The 20,180-nt window shown below is 40.8% G+C and overlaps 1 protein-coding gene across 6 annotated transcripts in view; it reads left to right on the top strand.

The window, feature by feature from the left end:
* Window positions 1-20,180, top strand: part of SIL1 (SIL1 nucleotide exchange factor) — a 286,621-nt gene that overhangs the window by 189,996 nt on the left and 76,445 nt on the right. For all 6 annotated transcript variants that reach the window (XM_047831100.1, XM_047830845.1, XM_047830696.1 and 3 more), the window contains 2 exons: window positions 6,204-6,303; window positions 17,832-18,023. In XM_047831100.1, coding sequence (XP_047687056.1) covers window positions 6,204-6,303; window positions 17,832-18,023 — 292 coding nt within the window. The remainder of the gene's footprint in view (window positions 1-6,203; window positions 6,304-17,831; window positions 18,024-20,180) is intronic.

Below are 20,180 nucleotides of genomic sequence, written 5' to 3'. Positions count from 1 at the left end.
TTTAAAGTCTTTAATTCAGACTAACTTTTCCTCTTGTTAGTCCATATTAAAACAGGCTTTCTTATAGTATAAAAGTTCTCCAATGTTAAGAGATTGCCTTACTTTTTTCAACGTTTATTTATTTTTTTGGGACAGAGAGAGACAGAGCATGAACGGGGGAGGGGCAGAGAGAGAGGGAGACACAGAATCGGAAACAGGCTCCAGGCTCTGAGCCATCAGCCCAGAGCCTGACGCGGGGCTCGAACTCACGGACCGCGAGATCATGACCTGGCTGAAGTCGGACGCTTAACCGACTGCGCCACCCAGGCGCCCCGAGATTGCCTTACTTTTAATAACCAGATAAGATTATTTGATTTTGGACAATTTGTCCCTGTTTTTCTGTTCTTTGCCTTGAAATAACAAGTTTTATTTGCATGTTCTTTTTTACATGAGGAAGGAGGAGGAGGCATGGGGTTACAGGGGCTGCTAGAATTGGGTAATTTCAACAGTTACAAATACCAGTTATGAGGTTTCTAAGACAGGGACAGCAAATTGTGATCTGTGGGCCATATTGGTACTGCTACATGTCTTTGTACAGCCTACAGGGTAAGTTGTTTTTATCATTTTTTAATGGATGAAAAAGTAAAAGAATGATATTTCATGACTCTTAGAGATTTTAATGTCCATAAGTAAAGTTTTATTGGAACACAGCTATGCTTATTCATTTATGTATGATCTATGGCCACTTTTCTGCTAATCTGGCAGGGTTGAGTAGTTGGGACAATTGCTGTCAGTAAGGCCCACAAAGCCTAAAATATTATGGGGTCATAACAGAGTTTGCTGCCCCTCTTCTAATACATGTAAGTATTGATAACAAATAATGGATTGAGCAAGGCTAATGTTAATCCTTGAATTTTCATTATTTTAACAATATTTTGCAGTTAGATATAAGGTAGAAAGGGAGTTTAGAGACTATTTACCTGAGTGTTTTCCTTGATGTACTCAACAAAAGGTTTTTTAGCCTGTCCATATGCACTTTCGGTTATGTGGCACCCACAATCCCACAGAGCAGCCTGTTCCAATTTGGGCAGTTTTTACTGTTAGAAAATTTGACTACATTGTAATAATATATGAAAATATTTGTCCTCAGGGGTGTCCCAGTTGTTGGAGCATTCGACTCTCGGTTTTGGCTCTGCTCATGATCTCACAGTTCATGGGATCCAGCCCCGTGTCGGGCTCCATGCTGCCGATGCAGAGCCTGCTTGGGATTCTCTCTCTCTCCCCCCTCACTCAAAATAAATAAACTTAAACAAAGAAGAAAGATATTTGACCTCTTTACTGTCACTCCAAACTGAGAAGGATCTTTATTTCCACCCCCCATCTCTCTTGATAGGCCTATATCTGAAGGCCATATGATAATTCATTTCTCACAGCCATCAAATAATCAAATTTCATTGTTGTAACCCCTGCCAACCCCCCTCATTCCCTAGCACACATATATGCACATATTTCAGTGTGTCAGAGAACTTCGGGAAGCCTTTCCTCACATCTATGCCAAGTCTCATTTTCTAAATAAAAAGCTTACTTTATTCTTGGTTTAAGGATATTGAATTAGGATCTTGACTAATTTGGAATATTTGTTTGTTGGTTTTAATACTGTGGGAAGTTATTTTTCCAGTATCTGATCGTAGGTCTTTACTGGGAACACTTAATGCTTTATCAGTTGCTCCTGTCTTTTTAGAATAGAAAGCAGAGTCATTCACGTGGTCTGTAATAGATGCACCATAAAAGAGAGATATTTGTCCTCACTCTTCCCTCTTTACTTTTCTCCTTTGAAATGTTTCTGAGTGTTCTGCTCTGGAGTGGTCTCCAGGGTATATTGGACATACCTTCTTCCTTCTCAGCATTTGTTACTAGTGGCAAACCTGTCTGAACAGCAACCCAAAGGCATTGACAAGGTGGTGTAGGTTTCACTGCTTGAGCTCAATGAGTCTCTGGCTGCCTTTGGTGGTGACTTCTTTCTGTGGTGGACCTCACCTCAGGCTCCTCCTGATTCATTTCACAGTGTCTTCCTGGCTCTTAGGTACCAGAACAGGAACAGAAGCCAAAGTGCAGGGCTAATTTCTGCAGTTGGTAGTATTTTGCATATCTGGTTATTCTGATTTGGGGAACAAGATGGACAACACCCACAGGTTTCCATCAGATTGTCAAAGATGTTGGTGATCACAGAGTTTTAGGTATCACTGGCTAAGGAAAGATGGGGATAGTCCTTTCAGACTAATCCATGGCAATCTCTCCACTAGTCCTGCTACCTAGAGCTGTAATGCCTCTGGACTGTAAAGCCTGGGACAAGGCATTGACTCTGACTTCTTTCAGAGGCCTCTCTTGGCACTGCCTGACTTCATGGTATATTTGGTTCCTAGCAGCAGGGTGTTCTCTTGCTATTTATGTGTTAGGCATTGTTATCTCCACTGGTTTTAGTCCATATCCCATGTCAGTGTCTCAACATTGTATCTCTTTTTTTGCCCTGGAGCAACTGTCTTCTTTGTAGTGATGACCGACAGAGTATATCCAGGTTGTCCCATCTTGGGTTGAGTATCTACCATGGTACAGTATGACATTGTAGTTAAGGATGTGGCCCAAAGACAGGGCCATTTCCTTGCTCCGTTCATTCATTTCACAAAAGACTTATTGAGTGCCTATGTGCTAGGTATTGGAGATATAGTACTAAACAAAACAGGATACCAGCCTTATGGACATGGCAGGAAGATAAACTGAAAAATAAAAAGGCACATAAAGTAATTACAGATAATGGTAAATAGTAGGGAAGAAATAAATAAGTCAGTCAGTCCTTTGGGAAGGCCAGTTTAGATAGGATGGTTTGGAAGACCTCATTAAAGTGATACTTGAGCTTAGACCTGAAGAATGATGGGGATTTAGTCATACAAAGAGTTAATTTTATACATTTAAGGTTAGAGGATCTCAGGCAGAGGCAACAAGAAGAGTCCCTAGCTTTGTCAAGGAAAGACTTTATCAAGTTGAGAAACAAGAAAGTGATTAGGGTGACTAGAGAGTAGGCGAAGGAAGAAGACTAATAGATGATTTGGGAGAGATAAGAGGAGCCAGATCATGTGGAGTTTTGAGATGCATGTTGACTAGTCTTCATTTAACTAGAATTGTGATAGAAAGCCAGTGGAGGATTTGGGGTGGGAGAGTGGTTTAATGTAATTTTGGCAAGATCACTCTACTTGCTGTGTGTATGGGGGATAGATTCAGAGTGGACAAAAGAATTGCAGAGACAATTAGGATGTCATTTCTGAAGATCAGGTAGACATACTGGTGACTGAGTCTAGAGTGTCATGATGGAGAGCGGATGGGTTTGGAGATTTAATTTGAGGGTAGTGCCAATAGGACTTGCTTTAGATTTAGATTTAGGGGTTGATGGAAGGTGGTGTGGCGGAATCTGAGATAAAGCCTCATTTTGTGATTTGACACAACTAGGTGCTCAGAAGTACCATTTATTGAAATAGAAAAGATTGGGAGAGGAACAGATTTATGGGGAGAAACATCAAGACCCATGTTTTAGATGTAATAAGTTTGAGGTGCCTGATAAACATCCCAGATCTAAGATTTATCAGTTAGTTATACAAGAGCCTGGCTGTCACTTAGGGGAGAGGATTGGGTCAAAGATGTAAGTTTGGGCATCATTGCCTAATGGATAAAGAACTAGGGGAGAGTGCAGAGGTAGAGAAGATTGTCTAGGATTGAACTCCAAGGCATTCCAGTATATAGGGTTCAGGTAGGAGATGAGGAACCAGCACAAGAGTTAGGGAAGGAGGGAGGAAGGGGAAGAAACAGCAAAATGTGGTAACAAGAAGCCAGAAAGAAGAGTGTTTCAAGGAGGGAGAGGTGAACTATGTAAATGATGCTGAGTGGTTGAGGAACATGAATTAGTGAAGAGTCCATTGGATCCAGTTGTTAATTATTAGTAATTTTTTTTTAAATTTTTTTTTTCAACGTTTATTTATTTTTGGGACAGAGAGAGACAGAGCATGAATGGGGGAGGGGCAGAGAGAGAGGGAGACACAGAATCAGAAACAGGCTCCAGGCTCTGAGCCATCAGCCCAGAGCCTGACGCGGGGCTCGAACTCGCAGACCGCGAGATCGTGACCTGGCTGAAGTCGGACGCTTAACCGACTGCGCCACCCAGGCGCCCCAATTATTAGTAATTTTGATGAGAAGTATTAGTAGGGAACGGTAAAGGGATCTGGATTAGAGCAAATGGCAGTGTAAATAGCAGTCATGAAGATGAGAAGAGTGAGTTAAGACAATTTGTTCATAAAGTTTTACTCTGAAGGAGATCAGGGGAATGGTTTGATAATTAGAGATCATAGTTAGTCAGAAGAGTATTCATATAGTCAAGGGAATAATCCAACCAAAGGGAGAAATTGATGATGCAGACAGGAGGGAACAGTATAATGATGGGGGTTAAAGCTTTTGCAAAGGAAAGTGGGATCTGGAACTTAAGTTTAATAGGAGCAGGTTCACTATCATTCATGGTCTTAGAAGGGAAGCAGAGAATCTAGATTTGGTGCAGGTTAGTGTATAGAGCTCATGAGGGGAATATGAAGGAGTTCTTGATGATAACATCTATTTTTCTCAGTGAAGAATGAAGTGAAAATACCAGCTGAAGATGGTTTTCTGTCTGTGTGTGCAGACACACATGTGCACACTTGTGTGTGTGTAGTAGGGGCTAAAATGAGTGATGGTGAGTGGCCTGGAAGAGTGGCATTTAAGGCAATAAATGGAGATATGAGACATGATGGGATTTGTCCAGACCAAGTATTAGAGGAGGGAGGTGATAATCTGTTCAAGCTGTGCCCCTAAATACTTAGCTCTCTCTTAGGGGTAAAGAGCAGGGCAGTGGCATCTACATGCTGCTGGCAGTGGGTGATGCTTTTCTGGGAGAGGGATTCTCTTCCCTACCTTGTAGGATTGTGGTAATCATTTGAATGAAATATTACTTGTAAAGGATTAAAATAGTGACTAACACATGCTTAAGTGCTCAGTAAATGGGAGTGATTAGCGATTATTAGTTTATGAGGATTGAGGTTTAGAGAAGGCAAGTGTTTTTCTCAGAGTTCTAGGGGGTTTCTAAGATGAATCAAAGATGAAATGAGAAATGAGCAAAGCCCTAAGCACATGCCTCTAATGAGAGCTGAGGTCTGCTAGGATCTTGACTGTTAGACTGATGTGCTTATCTTGCCCAGAGTAGTCCAGTAACCCCTTACTTCCTCATCTTTGTAATCTCCCGGGTTATCCTTAACCGCTCTCTCCCCAACCGTCTTGTCAAGCACAGACACTACATTCCACACTTCCCTTTGTCCATGTCACTCTTGGTCTGATCTCTCTGTTCACTGACCTAAAATTATTGTTGGTGGTAAAGCCCACCCCCCAACGCATGAATGCCTCCTCTCCAATTAAGAAGAATGGTTGTGGCTTCAATCAGCTCCAGGGGGTTTTGGGAGGATGCCACTCTAGTCTTTGCCAGGTTCCTGAGATTACATCCACATTGGTTCCTTTCCTCCCTCTCCTTAGAGGCTGACTGTGGAACACGGTTGGCTTTGCTTCTAGTCCTTGGTATTTCAAATCCATTCCTTTGTCAGGTTGGCACATACATCCTGCATCAACTCTGGGCCCAGGAGTTGGTTTTAAAGGTGTGAATTTATCTAAACTGTTTTTGTGAAGAAAGGCTGCCTTGTAAAATCAGACCAGACATGCAGGGGGGGCTCAGGTCCCCATTGATCCGTTTATTAGAAGAATATAAATTGGGTGCATGTTATTCCCCTTATCTGTGCCCACTACCCTCCAGGAGGTCCAGCCCTGGCACATGCTGACAGAAAGCACTGCACAGACATTCCAGACTTATTTCTGCCTAAGTAGCTGGCTGAGAGTGGTCTGTCCATGGTGGGCCTTTGTCTGCCCCATGCCATTTCATCCTCTTTAATAAAATGACCCCTTCTTCAGCTTTGTATTTCTTCTTCTAGCTTTAAGGTAAGATTACCTCTTAGACTTGTGGCTGACCGAAGGCAAAGCTAGGGTAGTGCACTCTGAGTTCGATCTGGCTATGGCTTACCTTGTTTGGGAGTACCAGCCACCTAGTGAAGTTTCTTTCTTGGGAAAAATGGTGCCTCCTTTCTAACTTTCACCTTCTTTTTGGACAGGCTGGACATAAACGCCAACACCTACACATCTCAGGACCTCAAGAGTGCACTGGCAAAATTCAAGGAGGGGACAGAAGTGGAGAGTTCAAAGGAAGACAAGGTATGTGATATTCTTCCCAGGGAGTTAGTATAAGCCTACAGGATGACCTTGAAGGGAGTCACTTCTTCCACAAGCTCTTAAAATAAACATGGGGTAATGATAATAATATTGTAAAATAATTAAAAAAAATTTTTTTTAAGTTTATTCATTATTGAGAGATAGAGACTGAGCATGAGCAGGGGAGGGGCAGAGAGAGGGGGAGACACAGAATCCGAGGCAGGCTCCAGGCTCCGAGCTGTCAGCACAGAGCCCGACATGGGGTTCGAACTCACTGCGAGATCCTGACCTGAGCCGAAGTCGGATGCTCAACTGACTGAGCCACCCAGGTGCCCCATAATATTGTAAAATAAAGTGCAGTTAATGCCAAATAAGTAATCCTTATTGAACTATTTTTTAAAAATACCAGTACTGGGAGCATTTGATTATTTAGGATCCAACTTCACATTACATGTTTGGGCCTCAACACATTGAGGCACACGGCAGAGATAGTTGCACTCTTCATTATCACAGACAAGAGTGAGGAGAATAGAGATTAAAACCCAGACCTCCTTACTTACACTTGGATTAGACAAAAGCTTAAAGGACGGAGGAGCCGGGCTGGGAAGGAAGTCTTGATCCTTGTCCTTTGAACATGTAACAGATGTATTCCCTCTTTCTAGGCCTCATAGCAAATGTATTCCTTATTCCAGGCCTCAGGTTCCTTAAATGTACAATAAGGTGGTGGGGCTGGGGTGGGGAGGTGTGGGAAACAAGAGGATGGCTGACATTTCCTCCAGTTTTAAATTTGTGTACAAACTAAGGGAGTGAGAAGGAGAAAGAGGCAGAATTGCAGTCCCTTGGTTATGCCCCTAGTGTCTGGGAGGGCTTGTGGGTACAGGCTTATACCAGCAAGAAATCTTACTCTTTAGATAGATTGTGAACTCATGTGATAGCCAGAGAATGTCACAAATTAGTTTTTTATTTCCATTTGAGTCCTCTCCTTCAAAGAAGCTCCTCCAGTGGCTACTTTGGAGACCTTTGCAAGTTCTCTTTTTCTTTGTTTGCATCTCTGCTGCTGGCTCAGAATCCTGGCGTATCTTGGAGGGGCAGCATCAGGTTATTGACAGCTTCTATCTTAAGTGGAGGAAGCCTTAGGTCCCTCAGATCCTTTTGAGTTAAGCAGTTCTGAGACAAATCAGCCTTTTTCTTTTCTTTTTTTTTTTTTTTTTCTTTTTTTGGTGTCAAGGAGGACCTAATTAGGATGTGTTAACATGCAGACCAAGTCTCCATGTCTTCACTCATCTTAGTGAAGTCACATCTACCAGCATGGAGAGTGTATATGGTATGAGAAGATGAGTAGCAGGATGGCAGTAGTAGCAGCAGTGGGCGTAGGAAGGTGACAGGTAAAATTTCATTCCACCACAGATATATTAACTGGGTTTGGGAGGGTGAGGAAAAGCAAATCCCCTTAACTGGTGAAGCTGAGGCCAGCAGAGGTGAGCATTGTGTGCCTCGGTGCCTTGAGCGAGATTGACCTTCCTGTGGCCAGGGGTTGGGCTCATTCCCACTCACCATCCCTTCACCATGGACCCCATATGGGCCTGACAGTAACAAGCAGTTAGCCCCTGTTCCATGTCTTCTCTGTGGGTGGAAGACCCACTGCACCCCATCTCTTCTCTTGTTCTCTTTTTTTTAATTAAAAATTTTTTTAAATGTTTATTTTTTTTTGAAGGACAGAGAGAGCACAATGGGGGACAGGCAGAGAGAGAATGAGACCCAGAATCTGAAGCAGGCTCCAGGCTCTGAGCTGTTAGCACAGAGCCCGATGTGGGGCTTTAACTCATGAGGTGTAAGATCATGACCTGAGCTGAAGTTGGGTGCTTAACTGACTCAGCCACCCAGGAGCCCCTAAATTTTTTTTAAAACTTATGTTTGAGCAAGAGAGAGAGAGAGAGAGACAGAGTGTGAGTGGGGGAAGGGCAGAGAGGCAGGGAGACACAGAATCCTAAGCAGGCTCCAGGCTCCCAGGTCTCAGCGTGTATCCCAGAGCCTGATGTGGGGCTCGAACTCACGAGTGTCAAGATCATGATCTGAGCCAAAGTGGGCCGAAGTTGAACACTTAACTGACCGAGCCACCCAGGCACCCCTCTTCTCTTTGTTCTCTTTTAATGGTATTCTTTCACATTATAAAGTTTGTGTAGAAAACTATGAATATTAAGAAAATATTCTTTTTTTTAACTTAAAAGCAAGAGATTAAGTTTTAAGTTGCTGTTTTTGCCAACTGAAAAGAATCCTTTCCCCTAACAAGAGAAGATTCCAATACCAGTACCCAAATGTAGGATCCCTGTCCCAGCTGTTTTAAGTCAGCTGCCAGTTTGAAGATAGAATTGCCACACTCCTTTTTCACTTCTGTGGAGTGTAGGTTATTGGCTTCTTCACTGAGGTGCTGGGTCCTAGTATTTTTCTCCTGCTTTCATTTGGACCCTGTCTAGATTGACTCAGTTTATTGTCAGGGCCCTTGGGACTGGCAAATAAATTGACTTGAAGTAGGTTGGGGAGTTTCTGACATATCTCAGGCTCCTGGCTACAGATGGCATCATCCTTTTTGTTTATCAGTCTTTAAACCCAGGTTTTATGGTGCTTTTGCTATTTATAAAAATAATACTGTCAAATATTGTGCCAATACTATCATTTGAAAATTTTTTACTTGATTTTTTAGGTGGAAGGGCACCAGTTCTATTATGTATATTGGTACCTTAGATTTAAATGAATCAGTCCTTCCCAGAATCCCTTGCTTTGTGGAAAAACTCTGTCTGGCCAAACAGATTTGGGCTTTTGTTGTTGAATCTGATCCCTTTATACCTCTATTACCATAAATGTCTTGATGCTTTATTTTATTATGTCAGCTATTGTTCACCTGTAGCTATAAATTGCTCCACTTACAAATGGGACCTTCTCAGACTTTTGATTCTGGACAAGATAAAGTAGACTCACTTCTTACTATTTCTCCTGCTAAGAACAACTAAAAACCTTGGGTGTAATACTGAAAGCAAATATTAGAAGACTCTACAAGGTGGGAAGAAGAAAGCAGACTGGCTAGGGACCTTAGAACTGGAAGAATGACACAACACTGAGTTCCTTGGGCTTTCTTTTCCCCCTTTGTATATCTCAGAGTGGGTATTGGAGGAGCCCACACCCAGGAAATGCTAACAGGTACAGATAGAAAAAGCCCTAAAGAAGACCTGCTCTTTCTAGAGAAATCACTAGGAAGAGGGCAGCCAAATAGAACAAAACCCTTTTTGACAGTACTTTTGGCTACTTTAGCCAAAAAACAATGGAAATGTCCCATCCCACCCTTAGTACCAGTGGAAGTTGAATGAGGAACTTGAATGTCCATCTTCCACTTGGTGGTAGCAGGCTGCACTCTTACTCCTCCACCAGAATGGTGTCAGCAGAAGCCAAGCAGAGAGGCTGAACTTAGACCCCCCTACCGATGGCAATGAGATGATGTGAGGCAGTGCTCTGCTATCTTGACCAAGATTGAACAGAGAGCTGGATTCAATGATTGAACAGACAGCTGGAATTTCTCCCCTCTGCCCAGTGGTAGAAGACTGTTCCCTGCTTCTCGTGCTGGTGTGTTACCTGCAGACACCAAGTGAGGAGCCTGGTTTCCCACCCTCCACATGGAAGTAGCAGGCTGGTTCTCCTGTTGGGATGGTGTCTTGAGACACCAAGAAATGTACTTGAATGTCTTCCCCTGCCTGACACTACCAAGGTGGTTTTTCACTTGGAGCTGAGGTGATGCCATTGTGTGTGTTGGCAGAGGTGGGAGGGTGGGGGAGCAGAGATGGAGGAAGGGTGGTGTCTAGGAGGTGGTGGTGAATGGAGAATCTATAGTCCTACCTTCTCCCTGGTGGCACTGACATAGTGTGAGGCATCATTCTGCTCCCCACTCTGGGGCAGTGTCAGTGAGGGTAAGTGATAAGCCCAAACTTCCACCCTCAGACCAGCAGCAATGAAGAAGGTTTCACTTCCCCCACCCAGGTGATATAGAAGCTAAGGAAAGACCAATGTAGAGTGTCCACTGGCAGCAGGTGATGTTGTTCTTCCTCCTAACTAGTAACTGGTGGTAGGATTTTGGAGAAAAGGGAGCTGGAGAAAGGGATTTCACAAATGAAGTTCTGGGCAACTCTCTAGTGACCCACATGAGAAACTGACCAGAATTAACATAGCAGAAGATTTGAGAACTGAACTAAGTTGTGGAACACTGCCAGGTTTTTAGATGAGCCTCTGGGTAGCACATAAAGGAAACAGACCAAAATAACACTGTAAAGGGTCTGGAAATGAAACTGTCTTACAGTTACAGTCATACAAGAAGGACAGAATCAGCATATTAAATGTAAACATTGTAACTGCCTGCTGAAAAAGAAGATTGAATAGGCTTCATAGTTGTAAAACTTGATACCTAAAATGTCCAGGATAAAAAAAATAAATAAATAAAACAACCCTCACCATACCAAGAACTAAGAACATCAAACCTTGAATTAGGAAAGACAATTAGCAAATGCCAAAAGTGAGAGGACACAGAAGTTTTGAATTACAAAGATTTCAAAGCAGTTAACATAAAAGTGGTTCAACAAACAATTGTGAAAACTCTTGAAACAAATGACAACCTCAGCAAAGAACTAGATGATGTAAAAAAGAATCAAATGGAATTTTTAGAACTGGAAAAATACAACCAAAATTGTTTAAAAACATTGAATGGGCTCAGTAGCAGAATAGGGAAGAGAGAGAAGAACCAGTGAACCTGACAGAAATTACTAAAAAGTCTAAATAACAGAGAAAATGAATAGGAAAAACAGTGAACAGAGACTTAGGGACTTGTGTGATTATAAGAAAAGATCTAATATTTCTGCCATTGGAGTCTTAGGAAAAGAGAAAGAATACTGAAAAATAATGAAGACATAAACTAAGAAATAAAGATGGGAGGGGGGTTAACGTTGGTTAACGTCTGACTTTGGCTCAGGTCATGATCTCACGGTTCATGAGTTTGAGCCCCTTGTCGGGCTCTGTGCTGACAGCTTGGAGCCTGGAGCCTGCTTCAGGTTCTGTGTCTCCCTTTCTGTCTGCCCCTTCCCAGCTCTCTCTCTCTCTCAAAAATAAATAAACATTAAAAAAAAGTTAAAAAAAAAAAGATGGAAAAATCCCCAAATATGGTCAAGAGCATAAATGAATGGATTCTTGAAACTGAATGAATTTTCAGTAGGATAAACTCAGAGAAATCAACACCATGACTCTTCACAGTCAACCTCTTGAAAATGAAATACAGAAAAAATGTTGAAAGCAGCTAGTTAGAAACAATATACTGCTGGAACAATGATTGACAGTGCATTTTTCATTTGATACCACAGGGACCAGACTATGTGGCACAGTATTTTTCAAGTGCTGAAAAAAAAATTATAACCTTAGAATTTTATACCCAATGAAAATATTCTCATGAGTGAAAAAGAAATCAAGGTATTCTTGCACAAAAGAAAATTAAAAGAATTTGTAACCAGCAGACCTACCTAAAAGAATGACTAAAGAATATTCTCCAAATAGAAAGGAAATAATAGCAGAAAGAAACTGGAAACATCAGGAAAAAGAAAAGAACAATGAAATGTATCAAAATAAGGGAAGAAAGTATAGACTTTCTCTTATGTTTTAAAAATGTTGGATAGTTGAAGCAAAAATTATGACTTATTCTGCAACTACATATATGTTCAATATGAATTTTACTATCAGAATTACCACTATTTATTTCTTTGCTACACTTTGATCTTTCTTGGCCAGTTCTTTCTTTTGATTATCCGTTTTTATGAAATGTTACATGGATTTATCATTAGAGGATGATGAAGTCCTACAACTACACACTTGACATCTCTGTATGAACTGAGTAATGAATCCACAGTGACCAGTCAGACTTCGAAAGAAGTAGTGTGATCAGCCACTCATCATCATGAGCATTTATGTTATACGTAGTGATTTGTGGACTGAGGAGCTAGCAGCAAAGTTTGTAGTTGATGCAATTGTAGTTAACTGAAATCGGTAGTAACTGAAATTTGGGTAGTGTTGGGAGAATGGTGTTAGCTAAACTATAGTCCTTGAATTTGGCATGTTTAAGTTTGGTGCAAAGCAAAGACTGTGTCTGATTAAAGACTTGTATCTAGACTGTAAAGAACTCTAAAAGCTCAGCAGTAAAAACAACAACGTATTTAGAGAATGAGCAAAGGAAACGAACAGACGGACATTTCACCTACGATTTGTGGATGGCAGATAAGCACTTGAGAAGATGTTTAATGTCATTAGATTTTGGAGAAATGCAAATTAAATCCTTAATGAGGTAATACTATGCATCTATTAGAATACCTACAACAATAAATGATAATATTAAATACTAGTGGGGATGTGGAGAAACTGGGTCTTTCACACATTGTTGGTGAGAATGTAAAATGGTACAGTCACTGTGGAAAACAGGCAGTTTCTTATAAAACCAAACATATGCTTATCATATGAGCCAGTAGTTATGCTTGTGGGCATTTATCCTGGAGAAATAAGAACTTAAATTTATATAAAAAAACCTTTATACAGGGGCACCTGGTTGCCTCGGTTGGTTAAGCATCTGACTCTTGATTTCAGCTTAGGTCATGGTGTCACGGTTTGTGAGTTTGAGCCCACATTGGGCTCTGTACTGGCAATGCCAAGCCTGCTTGGGATTCTCTCTCTCTCTCTCTCTCTCTCTCTCTCTCTCTCTCTCTGTGTGTGTCTCAAAATAAGTAAACATTTTTTAGAAAGCCTTTATACAAATATTCATGTGATTTTATTCATAATAGCCAATACCTGGAAACATCTCAAATGTTCAACAGGTAAATGGTTAAGCAAACTGTATACCTATAAAGTGGAATGCTACTCAGCATTAAAAATAAATGATCCATTGGGGCACCTGGGTGACTTAGTCTTTTAAGCATCTCACTCTTGATTTCTACTAAGGTCATGGTCTCACAGTTCGTGAGTTCAAGCCCCACTTCGGGCTCCGCTCTGACAGGATAGAGCCTACTTGTGATTATCTCTCTCTGCCTCTCTCCCATGTGGGTGCTCTCTCTCTTTCACATGTTCTCTATCTCTCTCTCTCAAAAAATAGACTTAAAAAAAAATAAATGAACCATTGATACGTGTGATAACTTGGATAGATCTCAAGTGCATTATGTTCAGATAAAAAAAAAAACCTATCTCAAAAGATTACAGATTGTGTGAGTCCATCTTTATAACATTCCTCAAATGTCAGAATTATGGGTATGTAGAAAAAATTAGTGGTTGCCAGGGCACAGGGATGGGTGGGAGGATGAGGTGCAGCTTATAAAGGGGTAGCTCAATGGAGTTGTTTGGTGGTGGTGGAACAGTTAAGTAGCCTGATTGTTCTGGTGGATACATGAATGTATACATTGGATAAAACTGCGTAGAATAATACACATGTGCATATAAGCAAATGTGTACATGTAAAAGCTGATAAAGTCTGAATAAGGCTTATAGTCTAGTTAACAGTATTGTACCTTTGTTATTTTCTTGGTTCTGTTAGCATACTGTTGTTAGGTAAGATGTTACCATTGGGGGAAGCTGAACAAAGGGTACATGGTACTCCTATATTATTTTTCTCATTTTCTGTGAGCTTATAATTATTGCAAAATAAAAAGTTATTGTTGCTTTAAAGGCCTTCCTGAAGGCCAGGTGCACATCACTTTTGTGAGGTAGAGGAGCCTTGTTTCTTACCCTGCTCACTTGCCTGTCATCCAACAGCTCTAGGCAGTGACTCAGCTTCCCTGGACCTCTTTGCCCTTCCTTTGGCGGCCATCCAGGGTCCTTTAGCTGGGTGTAGGGGAAGCATTTCACTCTTGTTTTAACCCAAAGAAACAGGATATGACATCCCTTAGATGTGATTGCTCTGCTAGGAGCTTGGTCTTTTTTTAAGAGAGGCTGATTCATTTCTTTGGTTGGTGTTTCTATGGAGTACTTATAACTGGGGAGAAAACCCATAGGTAATAGATGAGCAGTTTGGAGCCGACAGCTATTCATCATTCTGCTTTTTATAAATATTCGTGCATTTTAATTTTTCTTGGAAGATAGAGACTCAAAACCACTGTGATCTTTCAGACTCTCTTTATGAACACTATCCTCTAAAATTGGGAAGTAAACAGGAGTGTCACATGTGTAAAGTATCTAATTGAAGTCTTTTATTCACCTCCAACATAACTTCGTTTTTAAAACTTTTGTATGTGTGTACAGTGCGGAGGGATTGAGAGAAAATTGAGACTTGAGTGTGGTACATACAGTAATTTAGCCACTTCAGACAGTTGAACAAATTGTACACCTGTAGTTAGATTGACAGTAATGACAGTGATCTAATTTTCATCAGCAGATTGCTCCCACTCTGGTAGCTCTTTACCCACAGTTTCCTATGTCCGGTTTCCCTAAAATGTTGCTGGATTGGGCAGGGCAAAGTGAAGGTATTCAGTCATTGTAGAAGATAGAGAAGCAAGGTACAGATAATTTGACCTTAAACCTCAGCCTTTTCATGTGAGGTTAGGGGTTGAAGGTGAGCTTTCATTGCTTCCCTTGACTTCAGTGATTGCAACAAGAAGACTTTCCATTCTTTTTGAACATTGTAAGTCAGACTGGTATAAGTGAGCCTTGGAAAATCGTGTGTTTTGGGGCAGAGGTCTATATGGTTAGACTCTGAGGGCTGTCTTCTGTGGGCATCCTAGAAGGTACAGGTGTACCTTGGAGATACTGTGGGTTTGGTTCTAGGCCACTGCAATAAAGCAAGTTGGATTAATTTTTTGGTTTCCCAGGGCATATAAAAGTTATGTTTATTTTATACTGTACTCTGTTAAGTGTAGGATAGCATTATGTCTAAAAAAACCAATATACATACCTTAGTTCAAAAAAACTTTATTGCTGGGGTGCCTGAGTGGCTCAGTTGGTTGGGTGCCTGACTTTGGCTCGGGTCATGATCTCAAGGTTTGTGGGTTCGAGCCCTGCGTCAGGCTCTGTGCTGACAGCTCGGGGCCTGGAGCCTGCTTCGGATTCTGTGCCTCCTTTTCTTTCTCTGCCCCTCCCTTGCTTGTTCTCTCTCTCAAAAATAAAAAAATGAGCTTAAAAAATTTTTTTAAAAAAGGAGCTTATTGCTGAAAAATGCCAACCACCTGAGCTTTTAGTGAGTTGTAATCCTTTTGCTTGGGGACTGTCCTGCCTCAATGCTGATGGCTGCTTGACTGATGAGGATAGTGGCCACTGAATTTTAGGGTGGCTGTGGCAGTTTCTTACAGTAAGTGAAGTTTGCCACATTGAAGAATTTCATGAACAGTTTCTTTGTAGCATGTGATGCTGTTTGATAACATTCTACCCACAGTAGAACTTGTCTCAAAAAATTGGGAGTCAGTTCTCTCAAACCGTGCTGCTGTTTTATCAACTAAGTTTACGGAATATTCTAAATCCTTTGTTGGCATTTTTCAACTTTCTTTACAGCACATTCACCAGGAGTAGATTCCATGTCAGGCAACCACTGTCTCTGCTCATCCGTGAGAAGTGACTCCTCATTTGCTAAAGTTTCATCATCCTATTGTAACAGTTTAGTCACATCTTCAGGCTCCACTTCTAATTCTGATTCTCTAGATATTTCTCCCACATCTGCAGTGACTTCTTCCACTGAGGTCTTGAACTCCTCACATTCATCCATGAGAGCTGGAACCTCCTTTTTCCAAACTCCCGTGAATGTTGATTTTTTGACCTCTTCTCATAAATCAACAATGTTCTTAATGGTATCTAGAACTGTGAATCCTTTCCAACAGGTTTTCACTTTACTTGGCCCAGTTCCATTAGGAGAATCATTACCTATGGCAGCTGTAGACTTACATAATGTATTTTCTTAATATTCTAATTGGAACTTAAAAGTTGAAGTGAATCCTTGATCCATGGGCTGCAGAATAGATGTTATGTTAGCAGGCATGAAAACAACATTAATCTCGTTGTACCTCTCCATCAGAGCTCTTGGGTGACCAGGTGCATTGTCCATAAGCAATAATGTTTTGAAAGGATTTTTTTTTCCTGAGCAGTATGTCTCAACAGTGGTCTCACCATAATTGAGTAAACCATGTTGTAAACAGACATGCTGTCATTCAGGCTTTGTTCTATTTATAGAATACAGGCCTGATAGATTTAGCTTAATTCTTAGGGACCTTGGATTTTTAGAAGTAAATAAACACTGGTTTCAACTTAAAGTCACCAGCTACATTAGCCCCTAACAAGAAAATCAGCCTGTGCTTTGAAGCCAGGCATTGATTTCTCCTCTCTAACTATATAAGTCCTAGATGGCATCTTCTTCCAATAGAGGGCTATTTCATCTACATTGCAAATCTGTTGCTGAATATAGCCACCTTCATGAATTAGCTATATCTTCTGGAAAACTTGCTGCATCTTCTATATCAGCACTTTTGCTTCACCTTGCACTTGTATGTTATGGAGGTGGCTTGTTTTCTTAAGCCTCATGAACCAATCTCCGCTAGCCTCTAAGTTTTTCTTCTGCAGATTCCTCACCTCTCTCAGCATTCATAGAATTAAAGTGAGTTTAGGGCCTTCCTCTGGATTAGGCTTTGGCTTAAGGAAATGTTGTGACTGGTTTGATCTTTTATCCAGAGCGCTAAAACTTTCTCCATATCAGCAATAAGACTGTTTTGCTTTCTTATTGTTCCTGTGTTCACTAGAGTAGCGCTTTGAATTTCCTTCAGGAACTCTTGGTATTCCCACCTTGGCTAATTGTTTGGCACAAGAGGCTTGTCTTTTGCTATCTCTTCTTTTGATGTGCCTTCCTTACTAAGCTTGATCATTTCTAGATTTTTATTTAAAATGAGACGTGAGACTCTTGCTTTCACTCGAACACTTAAGAACCCATTGTAAGGTTATTAATTGGCCTGATTTTATTATCACTGTGTCTCCGGAAATAAGGAGGCCCGAAAAGAGGTAGAGAGATGGGGGAATTGCCTGTCAGTGGAACATTCAGAACATACATAACATTGATCACTTAAGTTCACTGTCATATGGGTGTGGTTTGTTAACCCAAAACAGTTACAGTAGTAATCTCAAAAACCACTAATCATAGAGCACAGTAACAAATATAATAATAATGAAAAAGTTTGATATAGTCCAAGAATTACCAAAATGTGACAGACACAAAATGAGCAAATGTTGTTGGGAAAATGGTGCTGATAGCCTTGCTAAATGCAGGTTACCACAGACTTTAAATTTTTAAAAAATGTATTATCTCTAAGTGTGGCAAAGTGAAGTGCAATAAGATGAGATATTCCTGGGGTAGGATTTTTGGATAGTACAGATGAAAGAAGGTTTTGAATTCTGGAGCAGTAGTTGTTTGAAAATGGGCATCCATGGTAGACCACAAGAGTCTTGGGGAAATGTCTCCAATTGACCTAATTATCTCTTTGCTTCAATTATCTGCTTAGGCAAGACAGGCCAAGATTAAACGGCTCTTTCGCCCCATTGAGGAGCTGAAGAAGGACTTTGAGGAGCTGAATGTTGTCATTGAGACTGACATGCAGATCATGGTACGGCTGATCAACAAATTCAATAGTTCCAGCTCCAGCCTAGAAGAGAAGATTGCTGCACTCTTTGATCTTGAATATTATGTCCATCAGGTAATGTATTTCTTTGTCCATAAATCTGACTTTTAACTAACCTCTCTGACAACAAACCTCCTTGCCCTGAATCCTAAGGAAATAGCATCACCATCTTTACTTCTCTCTCAGGGCATATAGTACTTTTAACCTAGACCAATAGCTATTATACTAAGATAAATTCTAGAAGGGAGGGCTAATCTCTTTTTCATTGGGAATGTTAACCTCCATTATTTTTTCAACAGTGATGATACAGCAGAGGCAAAATAGACAACAATTGAAGAATGAAAAATTTAATAATGAGATAATTCAAATTTAAGATTGTGATAATGGCTCCAGAGTGTAATGTGGAAGTATATAATAGGGAACTTAGCCTAGTTAGAGGTGTTGAAAAAGGCTTTTGTAGATAAAGTTTTATTGGGACACAGCCACACCTGTTTTTTAATGTATTCTATTGTGGGGGCTATTTTTATGGTACAATGCAGAGTTTAATAGTTGTGTCAGAAACCCTATGGTTCACAAAAGCCAAAAATAATTACTGTCAGCCCCTTTGGAAAAGTTTGCCAACCCTTGGATCAGATTACTTTAGGCAGGGGAAATAACATGTGCAAAGAGTCTAAGGTAGAGAAGAGAGAGCTTGGTGAGACTGAGGACCTGGGAAATACTAGATAGGATAGCATACCTAAAGTGAAAAAGTTAGAGTTTCAGAGAGGTGGAGTTGGGAATAGCAGGCTCTTTATGATTTTATCCTTAATTTTAAGACTCGTTAGAGAGTTTATAGCAGGGAAAGGACTGATCACACTTGGGCCATAATTATAATAGTTAATATTTATTGAGCATTACCACAGACAAGCCACTTACTCAAGTACTTTGTACACATCATTTCGTTGGATTCCACAGCTGCCTTTTGAGTGGGTGTTGTTATTAGTTCCATTTTATAACTGAGGCAAGTAAGACACAGGTCACATCTGAGATTGCCCACGTTCACCCAGTTAGTGAGTGCTAGAGCTGGGATCTGCAGTAAGGTCTGTCTGACCCAAAACTGTGCTCTTTACCTTTTGGTCACTCTGCCTCTTCCAGGATACTGGTATCATTTGAATGAAGCTCAGAAGGGCTTAGGTAGATCTAAGGAGAAGGAGCCAAGAGAACCTGTTTATTATTCAATAAATTAATTTATTGAATGCCAGTTAAGTACCAAGACCTATTACAGGCACTTAAAATACATATAGTGAGCAAAATTGGAGCTTACCGTATAGCAGAGACAGATAGATAATAAATGTAACTCATAAATAAATTATAGATGGTGTGTTTAAATTTGAAAAATGCTATAGGAAAATAAAGGTAGATCTTGGTAAGGACTGGCAGTGTTGGAAAGGAGCATCTCAGGCAGGAGAAACAGCAAGTACCAAACCCTTAAGGTGGGAGCATGTGTAGTGTGTTTATGGAATCAGAGCAAGTCCATGTAGTTGGAGCTGAAAGAAGAGAGGGAAATAGATGAAGCTTAGATAATGAGAGGAAGATAATGGGGTGCCTTGTAGACCATGGAAAAGAATATGAAACTGAACATTATTAAAGGCTGTTGAGCATAAGAACAACATGCTCTGACTTGGCTTTAAAGGATCCCTCTGTCCATTTTGTTAAGAATTAGACTGGAGGCAGGGGGTGTGGGTAGAAGCACGGAAACCAGACAGGAGGCTATTGCGGTAATTCAGACTAGGGATGATGGTGGCCCAGGAAGACTGTGTAATCATAATCAAAAGCTTGTTTGAGATCCTCATCAAGATACAGATCTTCAGCATCCTCCCACGCATGACTGCGTCCTTGTTCTCTATAAACTAGGCTAAAAGACATTCTTTCTTTCTTTAGTATTTTGCCTGCCTTTGTGATGAGAGAGGATGAGTGTATACTCTATCTGCAGGAATTATGATGTGGCCTCTTCATCTTCTTTCTTTGCTCATAACTCTTTCTCAGGCCTCAAATAGCAGGTCTATGATCCTCTTAGAGAGAAAGTGGGCCTGAGTTCTCTTTCCCTTTTCCTGTCTTTCTCTCCAGGGTGAAAAACAAGAATTCCAACAGCTTTTCCGTTGCAGATATTTAAAGGATTAAGGATCCTAGGGGTTAGTGGCCAACTCAGTCCTGCTCTGATCTTGGCAGCTTTTATTTTTTTCTCACTTAACA

This window comes from Prionailurus viverrinus, chromosome A1 (genome assembly GCF_022837055.1).
Source record: "Prionailurus viverrinus isolate Anna chromosome A1, UM_Priviv_1.0, whole genome shotgun sequence".
NCBI classification, from domain to species: domain Eukaryota; kingdom Metazoa; phylum Chordata; class Mammalia; order Carnivora; family Felidae; genus Prionailurus; species Prionailurus viverrinus.
Note: the sequence above shows the minus strand (reverse complement) of the source record. Positions and strands in the feature narration are given on the sequence as shown.